General features: G+C 28.5%; 1 protein-coding gene across 2 annotated transcripts in view; it reads left to right on the forward strand.

Annotated features, from left to right (window-relative positions):
* Dhc64C (dynein heavy chain, cytoplasmic) overlaps positions 1 to 19,850 on the forward strand; it is a 105,990-nt gene that overhangs the window by 58,764 nt on the left and 27,376 nt on the right. The window contains exons 55-69 of one of the 2 annotated variants that reach the window (XM_087156950.1): positions 384 to 596; positions 1,505 to 1,596; positions 2,915 to 3,008; positions 3,099 to 3,290; positions 4,323 to 4,502; positions 5,537 to 5,602; positions 6,422 to 6,509; positions 8,985 to 9,180; positions 12,720 to 12,837; positions 15,285 to 15,500; positions 15,584 to 15,722; positions 15,809 to 15,909; positions 17,865 to 18,049; positions 18,179 to 18,248; positions 19,072 to 19,218. In XM_087156950.1, coding sequence (XP_087013076.1) covers positions 384 to 596; positions 1,505 to 1,596; positions 2,915 to 3,008; positions 3,099 to 3,290; positions 4,323 to 4,502; positions 5,537 to 5,602; positions 6,422 to 6,509; positions 8,985 to 9,180; positions 12,720 to 12,837; positions 15,285 to 15,500; positions 15,584 to 15,722; positions 15,809 to 15,909; positions 17,865 to 18,049; positions 18,179 to 18,248; positions 19,072 to 19,218 — 2,097 coding nt within the window. Of the gene's footprint in view, positions 1 to 383; positions 597 to 1,504; positions 1,597 to 2,914; positions 3,009 to 3,098; positions 3,291 to 4,322; positions 4,503 to 5,536; positions 5,603 to 6,421; positions 6,510 to 8,984; positions 9,181 to 10,763; positions 10,960 to 12,719; positions 12,838 to 15,284; positions 15,501 to 15,583; positions 15,723 to 15,808; positions 15,910 to 17,864; positions 18,050 to 18,178; positions 18,249 to 19,071; positions 19,219 to 19,850 lie in introns of both variants that reach the window. The other variant, XM_087156951.1, reaches the window with a different exon arrangement.

Here is a 19,850-nt window from a genome sequence, read left to right on the forward strand (position 1 = left end):
TTTAGGAATTTTTGGATTAGGTGGCTTATTTTGGAGTTAAAACAGGCAGTATTCTTATTGTTCTTAATTTTATTTTTGCTTAGACTTTGCAGTTCAATGGTCTCATGTTATTTATCAAAAATGGTTCTTTGTAACCAGCATAACGGAAATAAAAAATTTGTAATTTTTTTTTTAAAATTTATTATTAACTAGTTGCCGTTTTTTTTTTCTACTCATGAAATAGCAACCTCACATTATACTGTCCATTTTCATTTGAACCGCAGTGTCATAATTTATACTCAATTTTTGCATAATCTTATTTTAATTTTATTTAAACTAGCATTGTTTTTTTACTGTTATTTTGCTGATAATTGAGTTATTAAAGAACATCTTTTCTCCTGTAGGATGAAAAGATCTGCTTTATCCTTGATGAATCAAATGTGCTGGATTCAGGCTTTCTGGAGAGGATGAATACCCTATTGGCAAACGGAGAAGTTCCGGGTCTGTTTGAAGGAGATGAGTTCACAACTCTCATGACTCAGTGCAAGGAAGGCTCTCAGAGAGAAGGCTTGATGCTTGACTCAAATGAAGAGCTTTACAAGTGGTTCACACAGCAGGTACATCTATTTCTTTTACAATTTAAAACACTAATAGAAGGAATATTTTTTTGTGAAATAAGTGAAAAACGCATTATAAATAGTACTAATCAGAAAACTATAAGTTAGGTTCTCGAACTTTAAAAAAATGTATTTCTTCCTAGTGAAAATGGAAAAGGGTCAACATGTATTAATATGGATTCTACTTAATGCTAGGAATTAAAAGGATCAACAAGTATCAATATAACGAAAAGTGTTGATGATAGAAACTTAGAAATAGGGTAAAAATACGAAGAAACAAAACAATGGGAAAAAAGAAAAGTAAATGAAGTTTTGAACACAACTTTGGCCCAAAAGAGGCAAAATTAGTGTAAAATGCATTTTTGTCCACAAAGTTTCTGCAGAAAAGATTTGAGATTATTTAGTAGAAATTCCTCATTGATATAAATGATAAAAGGATTCAAAGGCTTCAAGATGAGCTGATCTGTCGAGAGTAGTTAAAATTTTGTCTGCACAGAAGTTAAATTTATATCCATGGTTCCAACAATATAGAACATTTGATGATTTGTTAATATATTTATAATGGATATCTGTCATGCCCATAGCTTTTGAATTTCATAGGTCAAGGTAGTACTGGTTAAGTATGTGATATATAAATGTGATAAATGATATAAACCTTAAAGGGCTTGATTTTATTTATAGATCTGCAAATTAATGTACAAAAACAGGATAGAATCACCACTGAATATGGCGATTTTATCCACAGGATAAAATCACCATCATAATCAGTTGAGTGCTAATACTTGCTGATGTAAAAAAAAAAAAAAATTTTGCTTATAGAGGGTAGAAGAATCAAAATGTGTATTGTTTTAGGCTGCACATGCATTCTGATAATTATTTCTGTGAATAATACCCTAATTATATTGTAGGTTATGAAAAATCTTCATGTTGTGTTTACCATGAATCCCTCATCAGAAGGCTTGAAAGACAGAGCTGCTACTTCCCCTGCCCTTTTCAACAGGTAAATTATTCTGCCGCTTTCTAAATATAAATAAAATATTCTCTTAATTTTCATATTTTCTTTTTTTATTTAAGTTTTAATAAAATTTTTCATGATGTGTGATTGCAATATTTTTTATTCATACAGTAGAACCTCAATTGATCGTTTCTCGAGGAACCACTCATTGGGAACGATAGATGTGGAAAAACCACAAATGCAGATCAACTTAATATATTTAATAGGGATTTGAAAATGCATGAAAAGTGATAAAGAAGTAATGGACTTGAAAATAAAATAAATTTATAATTAGTCTAGTAAATTTTAATTGAAAAAATTATGTTTGTAAGGCTAAAAATTTACAATGCAAGCGAAGGATGAATGGAACGTATCTACTTATTTAAAAAATTTTGATTTAAATACTTTTTTTTCTGATCAAGAACATTACATTTTTGACATTTGTAACAGATTATGAATACAGAAAGCTCTTTATTATTTCAAAAGCTCTGATACCTTCCACAAATATTTTCACTGGTTTTGTTCAAGTTCACTTTCTTTATCAGTATTGCATTGCACTTTTTTAGCTTCTGCTGCCATTACTGGAACTAAACACAACACAAGTTTTAATATTTTCATCTACTGATACATGAACATCAAACTTGATCATTTTCTTCATTAGCATCAATGGTTACTGTTTTTCTTTGCAAAAGGAATTAACTTGAATATTTCTGGAAAATATCGGTACAGTTTCTGAACAATAAGATGCAGGAATCTTCTAGTTTCAAAAATGATCTATACGGGCATTATTAACATTATAAAAATAGTATTTAGTTAAAACAATACAATATATATGGGAATACAAAAGATGCAGGATTGTGGTTCGGCTGTGCTTTAAAAAAAGATCTTGAATAATCGAATGGAATATTGAAACCTGCTAAGTATATATAATATAAAGTACTAGATATACTTGGTGGATATTTCTCCCAGGAAGGAATCAAATTTTGGGGATTGTATTACTTTCATGTATTGAGTCTGATTTTATATCTCTTACATTTTATGTATTTATCTATATTTTATATATTTTTCCCAAAAGGAATTCGAAACACGTATAACACTTTTATTCTTTTTAAACAGTTATTCATAAAAAAGCTCCCACGCAAATGCATGTAGATGTTTCCTAATTTAGTCCTGTATTGCATTTATGTTTCTTTTCTATTTCTAATCTTTACTTTTCTAATATTTTTATAAATTTATAGACCCTGCGTATTTAATGTTTGAAGGAGAGATTTAAAACTTACATAGTGTAAAAAATAAATATTAATATGTGATAAAATGTTTTCAGGTGTGTTCTTAACTGGTTTGGAGATTGGTCTGATGAAGCCCTTTTCCATGTGGGCCGGGAATTTACAAACAAACTGGATATGGACAAACCTCATGTATAAACTTTTATTTATCTTTAATTGTGTCTTTTAGCTTATAAATTGCATTTGGATTATTCATATGTATTTTTTTTAAATTGCAAATAGTACCATGCCCCGGATTATTTCCCAGCTGCCTTCCCAGGTCTTGAGATGCCACCTACTCATCGTACCGCCATAGTAAATGCCTTTGTGTATGTGCACCAAACTTTGCACAAAGCAAATGCCAGATTGTCTAAGCGAGGAGGTCACGTGGCAACTGTCACTCCCAGGCACTTCCTTGATTTCATCAACCATTATGTGAGTAAAATAATTTTTATTTTTACTTAAAATCAAAAGAACCCGTACTTACAAATTTATCTGATTGAGCTTAAGATTTGTAATGTTATAGCTTTGAAGGAAATATTTCTATGAACATTTGGTGAATTTTTGAATTGATGAAATTGTAACATACTATGCTAAATTTGATAGAAATGAGATAAATTTGGAACAAGTGAAAATAATTTGGACACAATGCAAGTTGGTCACGTAAAAATAAGTTTTTGAAATTTCTGCGATCTATGCAAAAGTTTAAAAAGTGGTAGCAAATTTACTTCGTTTCGCTCTGTTTTACAAATAAATTATCCATTCATGATTACCACATACATAAATTACTGAGTATATATGTAATCAATAATCAATACTACAATAGTTCGATGTAGCTATAATGACAAGTTTGCTCCAACTGTTATGAAATCTTGCAGACAACTTTTTTGAAATTTTAATCTATAGCAGCTGGAAAGTTGCCCACATGCAATGTGCTAATATTTTAATTACTAATAGGAATAAAAATGGTCATTGATGCTCTCCCAATAAGTTGACTATTTACACTCCAATGTAATTTTATAAGAAGAAAACGCTGTGTGGGATTCCTTGAATAACTCTCATGATGTTCAGTTGAGGCTATTTTATGTTAGCACGAGCGAGATGACTAGAACATAGGTGAAAGTTAAATCTAAATCACTTGTAGAAGAAAGCCTTTTTATGATAGCTATTCTATTCTTAAAATGAGCATGTGGTGCCTAGTTTATTTCTTCCATTTTAAATTCTGAATATTGATAAAAGTCCTGAAATCAGGATTTAGAGGGTTCTTATTTTCTGTGTGATTCATATTAATATAATTTTATTTTTCTACAAGATCTTGTATTTATCATACAATATAGAGTATTTTATCCAGATTTTTGATATTGGGAAAGGCTGAAGCTGGATCTCTGTACAATTTTATGAATAATTATTTTTGTTACTTTGATTTTCGTTTATCTTTCCTAAAATGCATTTTTGTGCCCGCTATAGGTTAAGCTCTTTAATGAGAAACAAGCAGAGCTTGAAGAACAACAACTGCATTTGAATGTTGGTCTTCAGAAAATACACGAGACTGTTGAACAAGTGGAAGAACTGCAAAAATCACTTGCTTTAAAACGAAGAGAACTGGAGGCTAAAAATCAAGCTGCCAATGCAAAACTTAAAGATATGGTATGCATTACTAATTTAGTTGTTTGTTTATATAACTGTCTCACTATATAGGCAAATTTAATAAAAGATAAACATTACTGAAAACAATTTCCCCATTGGTAGATTTGGAGAAAAACTGACTGTTTGTTTGGGAAAATTAACCCTTTTGAACCCAATTTTAAATAAACTGTTAAAAGATTAAGTATACATCTTCAAAATTCCAGAATTCGACAGTAAAATTTTTAAATTTGTTTCTTTAATTTGTGAACACTTGAACAGTATGTTTCATAATTTCTGTTGATAATGTACTAATGATGCAGGATAGCACAGTGGTTCAAAAAACTGTAAATATTATAAGTGGGATTCTATCCCTGGTGCAGCACATCCAGGATCATATCAAGCCAGATACCAGTTTGTTTGGGAAGTATAAGTGACTGGTACTCAAAACTTACCTCATGACTTTGATTTTGAAATTAGGAAGCCCTAATTTTCACAGTTCCCTTGGCCGATAATTGGCTGTTACAGAAGTGCTTTAATTTTCTAATCATTACATTAAATTGTCCACTCTCTGTTTGTTTAGTATGGATTTTCAACTTGAAAACTGTATAACCTAGTAATGAAGTTTTACTGCTAATTTAAAGCCATTTTTTTGCTTATATTAAAGAATGTTGTTACTAATGCCACTTGCCATACCAGCAAGCCTTTGTGGGAAACCAAGTGAATATAAGGCAGAGGTTGCGTTTCTTATTTTATAGTGACGCCATCTATGACCTAGAATACATTTTTAGCCCCACATCTCACAGTCTGTTTTACAGGGAGGACCCGTTCATACTCCATTCATTCATCCACACATTGTAATCTTGACCTGACCCAGGGACCGATCAATTAAGTACCCTAAGAGGTATTGATTTGTTATGAGAACTTGAAGGCCTTTATGACCTTGTCAAATTTAAAGGGCACCAGTCACCATTTAATACATTCGATTATTAAAGAGTCAAATATTTTAATTATAATTTTAAAATTGATTTTGAAATGTTTGATTTTTTTTCTTTTAGTTGAAAGATCAACAAGAAGCAGAAAAGAAGAAAACACAATCACATGAAATCCAAGCTCAATTAAGGGTAATTAATTGGTTTCATAATTCTTTTCATGACTGAAGGATGTTATTATTTTACCTTTGTTACATATTCAGTTTAAGCTTAAGTTGATACAGAGCCCAAATATTTAGTACTTTTTTAACATTTGAGTCCACAAACAATGTGCTGACTTTAAGAAAGAATTTTTTTTTGTCGTTTTTCAATTACATTATGTGTTCTTTCAAATTGTCAACCAAAGCAGTTTATGAAGAAAAAAAATTTAAAAATTTATTGATAAAGCAGGATAGTGCTTTATAGTTTGATTTTGTTTGTTTAAATGTTGTATGTTACGTTAATTAAAATAACAATTACAGAAAAAGTTATAAATAAGACTTAGTTTTTTATTTAAGGCCAATAATACTAGTTATTTTATATTTAAACAGTATGTTGATTTCAGTTTAAACAATGACTAAAACCAATTATGTTATATAAAAATATATTTCAAGTTTTTAATGTTTCTGTTTTATGTTTTAGACCATAAAAAAATTACACTTCTGCTTATATTGGATATTTATTTAACATCTTAGAGAAGTACCTAATTAAGTTTGAAATGTTAATTTTTCAGAAACTAAATAAAACTCCTAATACAATTAAAAAAACTGAGTTTTGGTTAGCTACTGTTCATCATTTTGTATCTCCCCTTACTAAGTTTTAAATCTATTTCTTGCAAAACTTTGAATTTTGGTTGATAAATATAATTTTTGATAAATATATTTCATTATATAATTTGAATTATAAGTTAATATTTTAATAAATATATAAATTAATGTGAGACCACTAATGAATTTTTTTTTAATACTGTAGGAGCAAGAAGAAGTAATTGCTGTAAAACGAGCAAGTGTCATGGAAGATTTATCAAAAGTAGAACCAGCTGTTCTAGATGCTCAAGCTGGTAAACCTTTTTTTTTCTCTCCTAAACTATAAAACATCTTATATAACCTCATTTATAGTTTTTAAAATTTAAATTTTTATTTTTTTGAAATTTAAATTTTATATTTTTTATTGTTCATTTGCTATGTCAAGTAGAAATTTTTTTTAAAATTTAAATTGTTAGAAATTAATATTTACTCTTTAGTTCAGATCGTATTCATTTTGATCGAAATATTTTGCTGTGAAAAATTATTGTATTATAATCTAAGTAAATATTTTAACATTAAAAAAATGCACACTCATGAAATATTAACATTTGTAATTTTTTTTTTTTTTTCTTTTTTGCATTTTATTATGCAGTGTTTTTCATTATTAAATAAATTATCTTTATTTTAATATAACATTAAATGAAAAATATGAATGAAGTATAAATATCATGATATCATGGAGTTATGCCACATCATTTTTGACTTAAAACAAAAATTTTGGTATGTGCTGTGTATCTATTGGTGTGGCCTAACCAGTGTTTTCTTTTCTTTTTTACTACTTGAGCTGGAAAATCTATTTTGTAAAATTAATTCTCAAAAATTTCATTATTACTCTTTGTCTTTTTATCTTTTGCAGTGATCAATTTTTATAATTTAAGATCAATAATAATTTAAAGAATTAACAATGCACTTGAAAAACAGTTTCAAGAATGTAGCGATAGTGCAACAGATGCTCTCCTTTTCAACCAAAGAAGGCTACTTTATAATGCCACAATGCATAGAAACATCTTACAGCTTTTATAAATATCAAGGTGTCTGTCCCCAAAAACAATCTCCTAAACAATTCAATTTAAGAAATGTTTCTTATCATTATATAGCCTTTTATCTTTGCTAATTTTAAATAACTATTTTTTTGTCACAGGAAACTTTTGTTTTAGTCTAGAAAATTGATATATGGGAAAATTCTTTCTATTATTATTAAACTGTTATTATTATTCTTATCAGCCAAAATGTAAATGAAATTTTTGCCTATAGCAGAGATGCCAACTTGCTCTCCTCTGTGAGAAATTTTTCCAGTAGCAGTAAAATTGAATGAATTGCAGGTTTGGAAAATTGGAAGAAAACTCAATTTGCCCACCACTAAATAAAAATAGTTTAAGCTGTATATAAAATACTTCTTAGTTCCAGTTATCTTGTGCTACGTTTTTAAAGGTTTTTTAATTTGAGTCAAAATTCTGAAAATTGCAATGTACCACTATTCTACCACTTTATAAAATATTTAGCCGAGAGAGCCGAGCAGTTGGCATCCCTCTTGTATTTGTTGGATAGTTCATTTAGATTGCTCTCTTTTTCTCTCTGTGCTGTGTGTATATATATGTGTATATAAATTTGAATTTTTTAAAATTTTGTTATCAAATATTTTTATCCAGTTTATGTGTAATTTCTTCTGGTATCTTATTATTCATGTTGTAGAGTGAATTTAATAAATGAAATGTAAAATTATTAAGCAAATTAAATATAAAATTAAAAATTATAAAGTGATAGCTAAGTCTGATAAAAATTATTGAGTGATAGCTAAGTCTGATAAAAATTATTGAGTGATAGCTTTAGTCCAAAAAGTTTTGTAAGTAATAAAAATTCTTTTAAAAATAATTTTTAACCTTAAATTACGTTTTAGTTTTTCCTAGACATGCAATTCTATTCAGTTGCTTCTACTTTATTTTTCAAGATCTTCCTATTTATTTATTATTCATATAATTTTGTGATTTGGATTCATAGTATATAGAGTTTGCCTAAATGCTTCATGCAATTTTAAATTGTTTATTGTTCAGTTTCGAACAATTATATGTGACATATAAACACAGATCATGCATGGAAAATACACTAATCAAATTTATGTTACATACTGCAATTGGTTAAGTTGGACACCCATCATAACAGTACTTCAGCTATGTAAATACATTCAACAGAAAATTTCTATTGATGTCTATAGTAGCTGTGATGTGTTCCTGCAGAGCTTGCTTTATTGTTGACATTAGGGCTATGTGAACTTTGCCCGTCACATAGCTCCACATGGACTGAGATCTGGTGTACCTAAGAACCCAGACCAGAGCTCTCTGTTTCTTTTGGTTTGTCTTGTTCAATGCCACCACAGGCCTGCCATCTATCTGGCATGCAAACTATGAGACAGGCTTGGTTGTAAACTTAATGAGTATATATAGCTTTTCATGTTTAATTAGTTTTTGTAGGCAGTATACTTCTCAATACACATTATTTCAAAGCAGAATGAATTGTTTAGGCAAAACCTGTATTTTGAGATAATTAATTTATTACTTAGTTTTTTCTATTAGTTGATTATTTTATTATTTACAACTTATTTTATGTTTTGTTTTTAATTTTTTATATGATTTATCAAGTTTATACATTTTTTAATTTATTATTTTCTCTTAATTTTTTTATGTATTTTTTGTTTTGTTTTTAAATTTGTTTCATTTTACCCCCAAACACAGCTGTGAAGTCCATAAAGAAACAGCATTTAGTTGAAGTGAGATCCATGGCTAATCCTCCGGCACCTGTAAAACTTGCTCTAGAATCTATTTGTTTACTGCTGGGTGAACCATCTACTGAATGGAAAGCTATAAGATCAGTTATTATAAGAGAGAACTTTATTAATACAATTGTCAACTTCTCTACTGACGACCTTACGTAAGAAGCTTACATACTGCTCAACTCTCTGAAAATAACAAAAGTTTTAAGCATAAATTTATAAAAAGAGTAAAGAATTATAATTAAATTGAAATAGAAAAGTTATGAAATAAAACAGATATGAATGCAATACAGGATGCCATCAGGGGACATCCTGTATGCATTCATACTTTTCTGTAAATAACTGTTTAACGAAACGAAAATGCATAAACTTTGCACAATCTTGTTTGAAAACAATTGACAATTTTTAGTGTAATTAAATAAGTTTCAGATAATTGTAGTTTCAGTGCTGACAGTTGCTTAGTGTGTTTGTAGTTCTACCAGTAGAAATGTTATCGTTTGATTCATCAGTTTGAGGTTTATTTCGAGAATGCCGAAATCCGAAAACCCTAAGCCCAATATGCTTTCAAATTGTTTAATGTTTAGAAATAAGTTTCAAACGTAATATCTATGGTGGGCAATTATATTGTAGTGATATTCGTTTTAATGATCTCATTCTATTCATCAATTTAATGGTGAATTTTTTATTATTTTAATTTTATTTGGTTTTTATTAATTTTTTTTCTTATTTTTATGTTATTTGCTCAAGATTTCAGTTTTTAGTATATAGAAGTGTTTGACAAACTAAAAGTGTTTGACAAAAATATTTCTTGAAATTAAAATATCTTTTTTACTTTTACACAGCTTTAGCACTCCATCGGGCGCATGTTATTTTTAGGTACATTATTTGACTTACTGATTCAATTTATGCGTTTGGCTGGTAATTTTTTATTATTGCATCGCTTTATTACCCCATCAAAAATAAATTTTTTAAAAAAAATGCTAATTTTAAATGCTGCCCATGAAAAAAATTTCTCTACACTGATAAAAAAAGTGTTCTAAATGTCCACACTTTCTACACTTAAGGGTATGTAAAAGTGCATTATGAACTTCTTTCTTCTCCTCCTCCATTGAATCTGAGAAATGAATATAAATTGCTCGTAATTATGTACCCGAAATATACCTCCAAAATTTATGAATTGTTTTTGGTTCTTTGTTTTGTTACATAGCTAATTTAAATTCTACAATATAGGTTTATATTTTCAGTATGTTATTGCAAAATAAAGTAAAAAATACCATATAAACTATGAAAATGTAATTCAAATGTAAATTATAGGATTTTAATCACATTTATCAAACTACCGAAGAAAATCATATTTAAATTGATTAAAAACTTTATTGATGTATACTCAAAACTAAATAAATGTCAGCAAGAGGAAATTGAAAGTTCATGTTTTACAAAAATTATATTTTTTTGCTTCTATGTAACTTATGTGGTAAGCTTGGGCCTGTGGAGTGCTAAATATTCCTTAAAATTACTGATTTAAATTTTTGTGTTTAATCTGGATATTTAAACTATGCTATCTCTTGTACCCTTCACTGACAAAACACCAATAATATGAATTTTATTGGCAACAGTTTGACTGTTTTCAAGAAATTACACATAGACTTGCACTGACAACTTAAATGATAATAAAAATATTATCTGTACTGTTTTTTTAAAAAATATTTCGAATGGGTTTTTCACATTCTAATAACTGCAGCTGTGAAAAGCATCAAGCGTCAGCATTTGGTTGAAGTTCGATCAATGAGCAATCCACCTCTTCTGGTCAAAATGGCACTTGAGGCCATCTGCCTTCTGTTAGGTGAACCAGCCCCTGACTGGAAAGCCATACGATCCGTCATTATTCGTGAGAATTTTATTCCAACCATTGTGAACTTCTCATCTGAGTACCTCTCGTAAGATATATTTTGATAAATATTTATATTGCGTTTTTTCTCTAATTTGGTAAATATAAATAAACTTTTTTTTATGTGGGTTCCAGAAAGCAAAATTTTCAAGTCTCATGAAGTTTACAATTTTGTTCTTGCAGTGCTATTTTTTTTATATAAAAATAAGCCTAATTTTATATATTGTTGTGTCTTTTGAGTATAATTTTAGTATGGTTACATAATATATTTTAAAATATGATTATAAATGGATCTATTTTCAAAAACTTTCTGCTTCACTGAATTTTAATTCTAAATATATTCCTGATTATTGTGACATTTTAAAGTTTTGAACAAAATCTTGAATAACATCTCTTAACAACAATAACAATATCAGCATCTAGTTATAAACAAATCTCAACAGTTACCAAAAACAAACATTATATTAATTTCAAGGTGGCCACGGATTAGGAAAAAGTCAGGATATTTTTTTCTGTTTGGAAAAATCAGGGAATTCAACTTAAATACTCCAAAAATTGAATTTCAGTTTGAGGTATCTAGAAGTTCACTATTTTTTTCCTTTAAAAAAAATTATAATATGTTTTTTTTTAATTCTTAATTTCCACTTAAATGACAAATATAATATATTTTATGTATGAAAATAAGGCATAACTGGAAAAGTTAGTGATAATAGTTATGCCACATGTTTACAAAAATTAGAGAAATTTGAAGGGAAAAAAATCAGTTAAGGAAAGTCAGATTTTTTTTCCGAAGTTTTTGTGGCCTCCTGAAATTTGATATTTTCTGTTATCTATTAATCTCAAATATGTCAATACTAATACAATAATGTCCAAAACACAGAAACATACATTTTCTTTTATACTTGTTTCATTAGAATGCAAAAAACATTTATTTTGTCAAAAAATTTTTTAAATAGGAAGTCTAATAGGTATGAATGTATGACTCAAATAGCATAATATTAAATGCTTCTTTGGTTTATATTTAATCCTAACTTTCTTAAAATGAATTTATCTATACTAATGTAACCCTTCAAAACACATTTAGCATATTTGTATAAATATGAATAATAACAATATATTTAATTTTCGAATGAAAGAAATTTCTGTTCCAAAAATAGACAGAATTTTTTAAACCGATATTTGTAATAGAAAGTGAATAAACATTTCACTCATTTTCTTCTGTGTACGGGATGTCTCAGAAATGTTGGTGTAAGCTTTTAGGATATTAAAGGTCCATCTTTGAGAACTGCATAGCAACTCATAGACAACTGCATGGCAACTCAGTGGTTAAAGGTCTGAAAAACATAAGAGTGATTAATTAAAGCTTTCATTGGACAATAGTATATTGGATAAATAATGTTCATAATACAACAGAAATTCAACTTTTGCATCATCGGATGCAATGCATTGTTTGCCAGACACACATCCACATAGTTGGTCAGACATAAGAATTCCTTGGTTGTAGTGCATGTTGGCAGAAGATTCATTACAGACATTGTTACTTAATAACTTTGAAAGCTTCTTACAGAAAAAAAAATCTAGTCTCAATAAGTAAAGGGAGCAAAAGGAACCTCTTTGCTATTAGATGCACATTACAGCAAGGAGGGGGGGCATCACCCATAGTATGTTCAACTTTTATGTTCTGCTCCCTAAAAGTTTGTAGCGTTTTTGAGACAGCTTGTCTAAAAAACGATGTACTTTTTTTGAAAACTGTATTTTTGTAATTTAATTCCTTTTTAATATATATATTTTGTTTACCCCTTTTTAAAGTGATGACATTCGAATGAAAATGAAGAACAAGTATGTCAATAACCCTGAGTTCAACTTTGAAAAAGTGAATCGTGCTAGTGTTGCTTGTGGTCCCATGGTGAAATGGGCAATTGCTCAGGTAATATTTGTTAATTACAATTTTTGAACATACAACTGATGCCTGTGTTTTTTCTTCCAGCAAACGTTAAAACTCTTCGCAAATACCAACCATGAAGCCGTGGTAGCGCAGGTAATAGAGTGTTCGCCTTCTAATGAGGTGAACTGGGTTTGAATCTCGCATCCGGATTGCACCGACCACAGTGCTGATGTAAAAATATCCTCATTGGTAGACAGATCATGAGTTAGAGTCCACTTGTTGTCAGGCTAACCATGGAAAGTTTTCCTCTCCATGTAATGCAAATGCGAGTTAGTTCCACCAAAAAAAAATTCTCCATGGAGACAAACTTCTTCCAATATTTTATCCAAGAGTTCCCATGTTTTCTGGATTAGGTTTGACATTACAAGGCTGCAGAGTTGAATCTAAGTAGTCGTAAACCCAGAAAATGCTGTGTTGGGTCAGAGGACAGAGCGAATTCTGCACTTGGCTCGCACCGACCACAGTGCTAACTTTGAATATCCTCAGTGGTAGACAGATCATGGGTTAGAATCCCCCTACAGTTGGGCTAACCATGGGAAGATTTCGTGGTTTTCTACACCATGTAAAACGAATGGGGCTTAGTTCTGTCGAGAAGTCCTCCACGAAAGGCAAATTTCTCCCAATATTTGATCTAGGAGCTCCTTTTTCTTCTGGATTGGGTTCAAAATTACACGGCTACGAAGTTGAACATTGCCAGTCGTAAATTTAAAATTGGGTTGGCTGTTCAATGACGGTTAAAAAATAAATGAAATTTGTAAGAATTCAGGTAATAGTTCTTAGAATATATATGAAAGTATATGCATTGATATTTAATTGAATTTTAAGTCATTCAATATTCTAGGAAAGTGTTAGCCTCAACTGTTCTAGGAAATTAAACATTGATTGTGCTATTATCTGAACTCTATAAGGATGTATCTAAAAGTACAATGAGTTTTTGCTAACAGAAGGTGCCTAAATAAATAATATGTATTACAGTATAGTTTGAAAAAGAAACTATAATGATCTCAACATTTGTTCCAACATGGGCATCAAATCATTCATAGCATTTTCAAAGAAATCCTGATCCATTTTTCCTAAGTTACTGTACCCTGCTTTGTTGTAATTGTTTTTCCACATCAAAAAGGGTACCTCTACAGCTTAAGTTTCAACTTCAAAGCTGAGTAGAACTCATGACATAGCATTAGGAGACCATGATCTCCTAATGCTTTTTTTTTTTTCAATTAAAATCCCTTTTAGACTACTTGAATCAGACTGTTGCCATATGCAAATTTCTTCAGTCTGAGAAATAGATTTTTTATTGTAGTAGTATTGGTGTGTGTTTGCCCTCATGTTATGTCTCTCTCTTTAGCATTCAGTAGCATTATTTGGTCTTCAAAGTTTCAAAGGAAGAGTTTTTTTTCTTCTTTTAGCTTCTGTGAATGTTTGCTTTTACTTACCTCCGCTGTTATTCATTTTCTTCTTTTCAATCTCTAGCCGCTTCTAGAGCCTCATTTTGTTTGAATATTATACCTATAAATTCTTTATGTTAACTCTTTCCTTTTGCTTTGCTTGTTATTTTGTGACTTACTTTGCTATAGATATTCGTTCTCGGAGGTACAAATACTATTATTTTTTTAATGTAAACGTCTCTATTTCCTCACCACCAGCTATATTTTTGCCTTTTAAAAAGCAGCCACATTTGAATTCAACAGCTAAAAATAAAAATTCACCAATACACAGAAAAGACAGCACAATTAAAAATATAGAATCTTCACCCTTCTGTGCGGGAAAGTGTGACACCTCTATTGTTGTTCCTTTTGTTCGTGGATGGCAGGTGGGAATTTTCTATCTATGCACCAAACATGTTTATAAAAGAAAATTGAAATTTCTAAATAATACGACGAAAAAAGCATGTTTTTAATTTTTAGAACTTTTCCTCTCCAAAAGCTTGTTTATATAAAATAGCGATAACAACTTTTTTAAATAATAGTTTTTTTTTTGCGTTTTGATATTGCAACTTACAGATTTGATTTTAAAAAGCAGCTGATTTTATAAGTTTGTGATTTTAATAATGATGGTCATTGTGTTTGTAAATTTAACTTTTAAACCTTTTTTTACTAGGTGTAGATATGCAAGTTTGTAATAACAGCCATTTTATAAATCAAATGTCCTCAAAACAAATGTTTTAATAAGCTTTACTAGATATATAGGAAATAATTAATTGGTTTCTAAATAACTCTGGGTTATTACTTAAACTTAAATTATTAGTTAAACTTAAACTGGGATTATGCTTGACTTTCCGGGTTATAATTTAAATTATGATTTCACTTAAGATTTTTTAACACAGTTAATTTTCTGGGGGGTTTTCTTTAATCATTAATTATATTTTTTTTAAGTGACATTTACTTTCTTATAGCTAACATAACATTCTTTATTTCTTTGAATCCTAGATAAACTATGCTGACATGTTAAAACGAGTGGAACCTCTACGTGATGAACTTCAAAGTTTAGAAACAGCTGCAGATGAAAATAAACATAGAGCTGAAGAAATGAATAATCTAATAAATCATTTGGAAAAAAGCATTGCTGCCTATAAAGAAGAATATGCAAATCTGGTCAGTCAAGCCCAAGCTATCAAAGCCGATCTTGCTTCTGTACAAGCAAAGGTAAAGTATAGTTTTTTTAATGTTAGTTTTGATCTTGACACACTCAAAGGCTAATTAAAGTTTTGACTTTATGTTTAAATTAGGTTGACCGTAGTATTGCTTTACTTAAAAGCTTGAGTTCTGAGAGAGAAAGATGGGAAGCCACAAGTGAAACTTTTAAAAATCAAATGGCTACAATTGCAGGAGATGTTCTTCTTTCTTCAGCTTTCTTGGCATATGCTGGTAAGATTTTCTGTTCAGAATATCTTATTGTGTTTTATTTTACCTCGTTTTACATCATTCTTTAAAAAAAAAAATTTTATTTGTAGGTTATTATGATCAACAGTATAGGAATAATTTATTCAATTATTGGTGCACTCATTTGCAGCAAGCTAGCATATTATTTCGTGCAGATCTTGCCAGAACTGAGGTGAGATATAAAAGTTATTATTTTTTTAAAATTCGGAGCTCATATAGAATAAGGGATACATGGAATTGTTTGGGATTCAGATGTTTGGAAAAAGTTCAGAAACTGTATTGGCTGGTGTTTTAAATTTTTTATATATCTAACCAAACTTGAAATAAAAAAAACAGTTTTAAATTTTTATTAATGTAAGTAGCCAATAAGGTTCGAAGTAGAAAAGTCTACCAGCTTTTAATATTATTTCTTATAAGAATTCTTTTACAACATGTTTACATTTTCTTTGATGTATAAAATAGTAATTTGTTCAAAATACTCTTGTGAACAATTTTTTGTTTCAAATTTGTTCTTAAACGTAGCAATGTTACAGTTTTATAGTACTATTCTTAATTCTGAAAATAATTGGTTTTTCAAAACTTAAGTGTTGCATAGTTATTTATTTTCACTTCGATTCACACGACTCTATTAAAAAATCTCTCTACATTGATTTAGTTTTTTCTATTCTTGTGCAAAATATTCTTTTATCTAAAATTTATATACTTATGTATTCTAGAATCTACATGCTAAACTTTTGCCCAGCGATTCTTTTTTTTTTCTTCTTTCTTCTTTTAAAATGTAATATTTGACATACGTTCAAGAAAAAAAACTTCATTGCTTATTGACTTATGTCAATATATTTATATATTGACATATTGTTATGTATATTTTGATGAAATACTGCTCTGAAAAGCAAAAATATTTTCTGGCACTCCTGGAAAAGTTGAAATAATACAGGAAGCCTGCATAATGTGTTCCATAAAATAAAATTTTTTTGAATATCTAAGCAAAATTCACTATAACTAGGGTAAAATATATTTGTTATTTATTTAACCTATTCAATATCTTGAACAGATATATCTTTTTACCACTCCTCTGCTTCCTGCGTCCAACCAATTTTTTATGAACCAGTAAAAATTCTCTCTGGGGCTCTTTGTCCGTTTTAAAAAATCAAGTTTCCAGTTATAATATTGAAGAGAAAAAAAACACTAAAACATTGAAAGAAAACTTAACTATACCAGAGTACATATTACTTCATTTATTGAAAATAATTTAAATTTTAATTGCAATTGTGCATTTAACATGTCTAATGTTCTCCATATTATAAAATTTAATGATACCTCCATGTAGATTTTACTGGTGCTAAGAAAACATGAAGGTGTGACTCCTTTTACCAATTCAGTATTTTATGAATATATTATTTGTGTTAACCACATACATTTGCCTCCCCAAATCATACCAACTTGTTATTAACCAATGAAAACTCACCCTTAGTGGTTCTTTTCTCTGTTTAAAGAATCAGGTTTTCTGAGTCAGGAATTGAAAAACCGATGTACTGAGCTTTCAAGAGTGTGTGTGTCTCACTGAATATTTAAAAAAAATGTAATATGTAATAAAATAATGTTAATGTAATAATGTATATTCATGCCGATTTTATTCGAACTAGATAAGGTATATATTATCCAGTGTCTTAAGAAGATATGTGTTTACTACTTTGCTTTTCCATATCATACCAATTTAAGAGCCAACAAAAATTCTTTTGTGTTTCTTTTCTTTAAAAAAAAAAAACTTCAACAAACTTCATTTTCCAAATACACCATTAAAGAAAAGCTGGTTTGCTATATTTGCAAGAAATCATCACACTGAATCTGTTGAAATCGTCAAAATTTTATTTCGGATAATTCAGCTTGAGTGTATAATGATGTTTCACATAATGTATTATGTTATAGTTCTCTGTGTGGAATTTGCTTCATATGAAATAAACATTATCTGTGTGAATGAACACAATTTGTGTCACTTAATTTTATGTCTTAAAAAATAATTGTTTTTAATCTTCTGTAATTTAAAATGTTATTGTTTATTTTTTTTAATGTGTCCCTTAATTTTGATGTTAAATGCTTTAATTATCTGCATAATTTATTTTTTAGTATTTATCAACTGCTGATGAGAGGTTGAGATGGCAAGCCAATGCATTACCTTCTGATGATTTGTGTACTGAAAACGCTATTATGCTGAAGCGCTTCAACCGCTATCCTTTAATCATTGATCCATCTGGTCAAGCAACAGAATTCATTTTAAATGAATACAAAGAGAAGAAAATAACCAAAACAAGGTTTATAAATGTTTTTATAGTTTAATTATGATTAATAATTTTGTAATTATTTTTGTGTATTATAATAAAATTATGTTGACATATTTTCTTCATGTTTTCATCATTATTTGTTTTATTTATTTTTTTTAGCTTCCTTGATGACTCGTTTAGAAAAAATCTAGAAAGTGCTTTGAGATTTGGAAATCCTCTTCTTGTGCAGGCAAGTTAATGTTTTATAACTCGAATTTACAAAAATAATTAAGATTGATTGTTATCTAATTTGTCAGTTTTTTTTATTTACTTATTATAATTATTATCTTTTTATTGAAAAGTTTTTAGTGTGATTGCTAGTGTTGACTATATTGGTTTTTATCCACTTGCAAAATTTCCACCGAAAATAATTTTATTATTAATACCCCTTAGTAAATTTTTATGATTCAAATAAACTAATGATAGAATTAATTTCAAATCTCTTTATGTTTGTATATCCTAAGATAGTATGCTAATTTTAAAAATTAATTTATTTTAATTTTTTTCTTATTTTATAGTGTAATTTTATGTATATATAATGGTATAATTTTAGTTATGAATGAATCGTAAGAAAATGTGTTGATATGCATCAATATACTGAATTTCTAGGATTATTTTTTTTAATATTTATTCTGCTAAAGCTCCATATCAGTTAAATCTGCATTTTTATTATTTAAAATAAAATACATTTTTATTTTATAAATCTTTATTGAAGTACAATTTTACTATTAAAAGCTTTAGCAAAAACATTTTATTTTTATTAATCTATTAAATGTAAACTAATAAAAAACAACAAGATAATATTCCAAAATTTCTAGTTCGAATAATTCAAAGGATATTGAATTTTCTTAATTTTCCTTCAAAAAAACACCAAAGTTAACAACTTGCATTTTAATTAATATGAATTGTATTTATGTTATTAAAGTACCTTTTACTCTTATGTTGAAATTTTGCATGTACAAGATTGACTTTGCAAATTCTAAATGTGTTTGAATTTTATGATAAAATTTTAGGATGTGGAAAGTTATGATCCAATTCTGAATCCAGTACTTAACAGAGAGGTGCGTAAAACTGGTGGTCGAGTTCTGATTACTCTTGGAGATCAAGATATTGATTTGTCTCCATCATTCTGTATTTTCTTATCCACTCGAGATCCCACTGTAAGTGTATTAAACTTTTTCAATACAACATTATTCATTTTTTTTTTTTTTTTTTTTGAAAAATCCTTTTAATTATTCATTTTTATTTGTTTTTTGAAGAAAAAAAAGGTACATAACCGTATTTTTATTTTTGTTAACATTTTATAAAATCTATGTTTTTAAACTGAGAATAAATAGTAATTTGAGATTTTTGTAATGACCCTACCAATTACCCCAATGGCAGAATTTACAGAGTAAATCTGCAGCACTATCTTTGTAAATCCAAATTTGCCTGCAACCTCAATGCAGTGAGACTAAATTATTTCCAAACTTCATCTAAATTTAACATACATGCAGCAAAATTCACAAAGATAAAGTAAAAAATTTAAAGACTTTGTTTAAATATTAGATGAATTTAATACAATGATTCTAAAAAAATGAAATAAATCCTTATGCAGTTAATCCTATTCTAAAGTATTTAATAGAAAAGAAGAAAAAAATCTTTACTTTCAGTTCTTAGTAGTAAAGTAATTTTCAATAGAAATAAGTTTAAAGATGTTTCAATAAGGAGTTTCAACAGTTTTCTTTCATTTGTTAGTTTTTTTTTCTTTTTTTCTTCTAAAAATAAGAAAACTTTGATGAAAAATTATCCT

This window comes from Parasteatoda tepidariorum, chromosome 2 (genome assembly GCF_982258835.1).
Source record: "Parasteatoda tepidariorum strain Cologne lab strain chromosome 2, Ptep-v5.0, whole genome shotgun sequence".
NCBI lineage: Eukaryota > Metazoa > Arthropoda > Arachnida > Araneae > Theridiidae > Parasteatoda > Parasteatoda tepidariorum.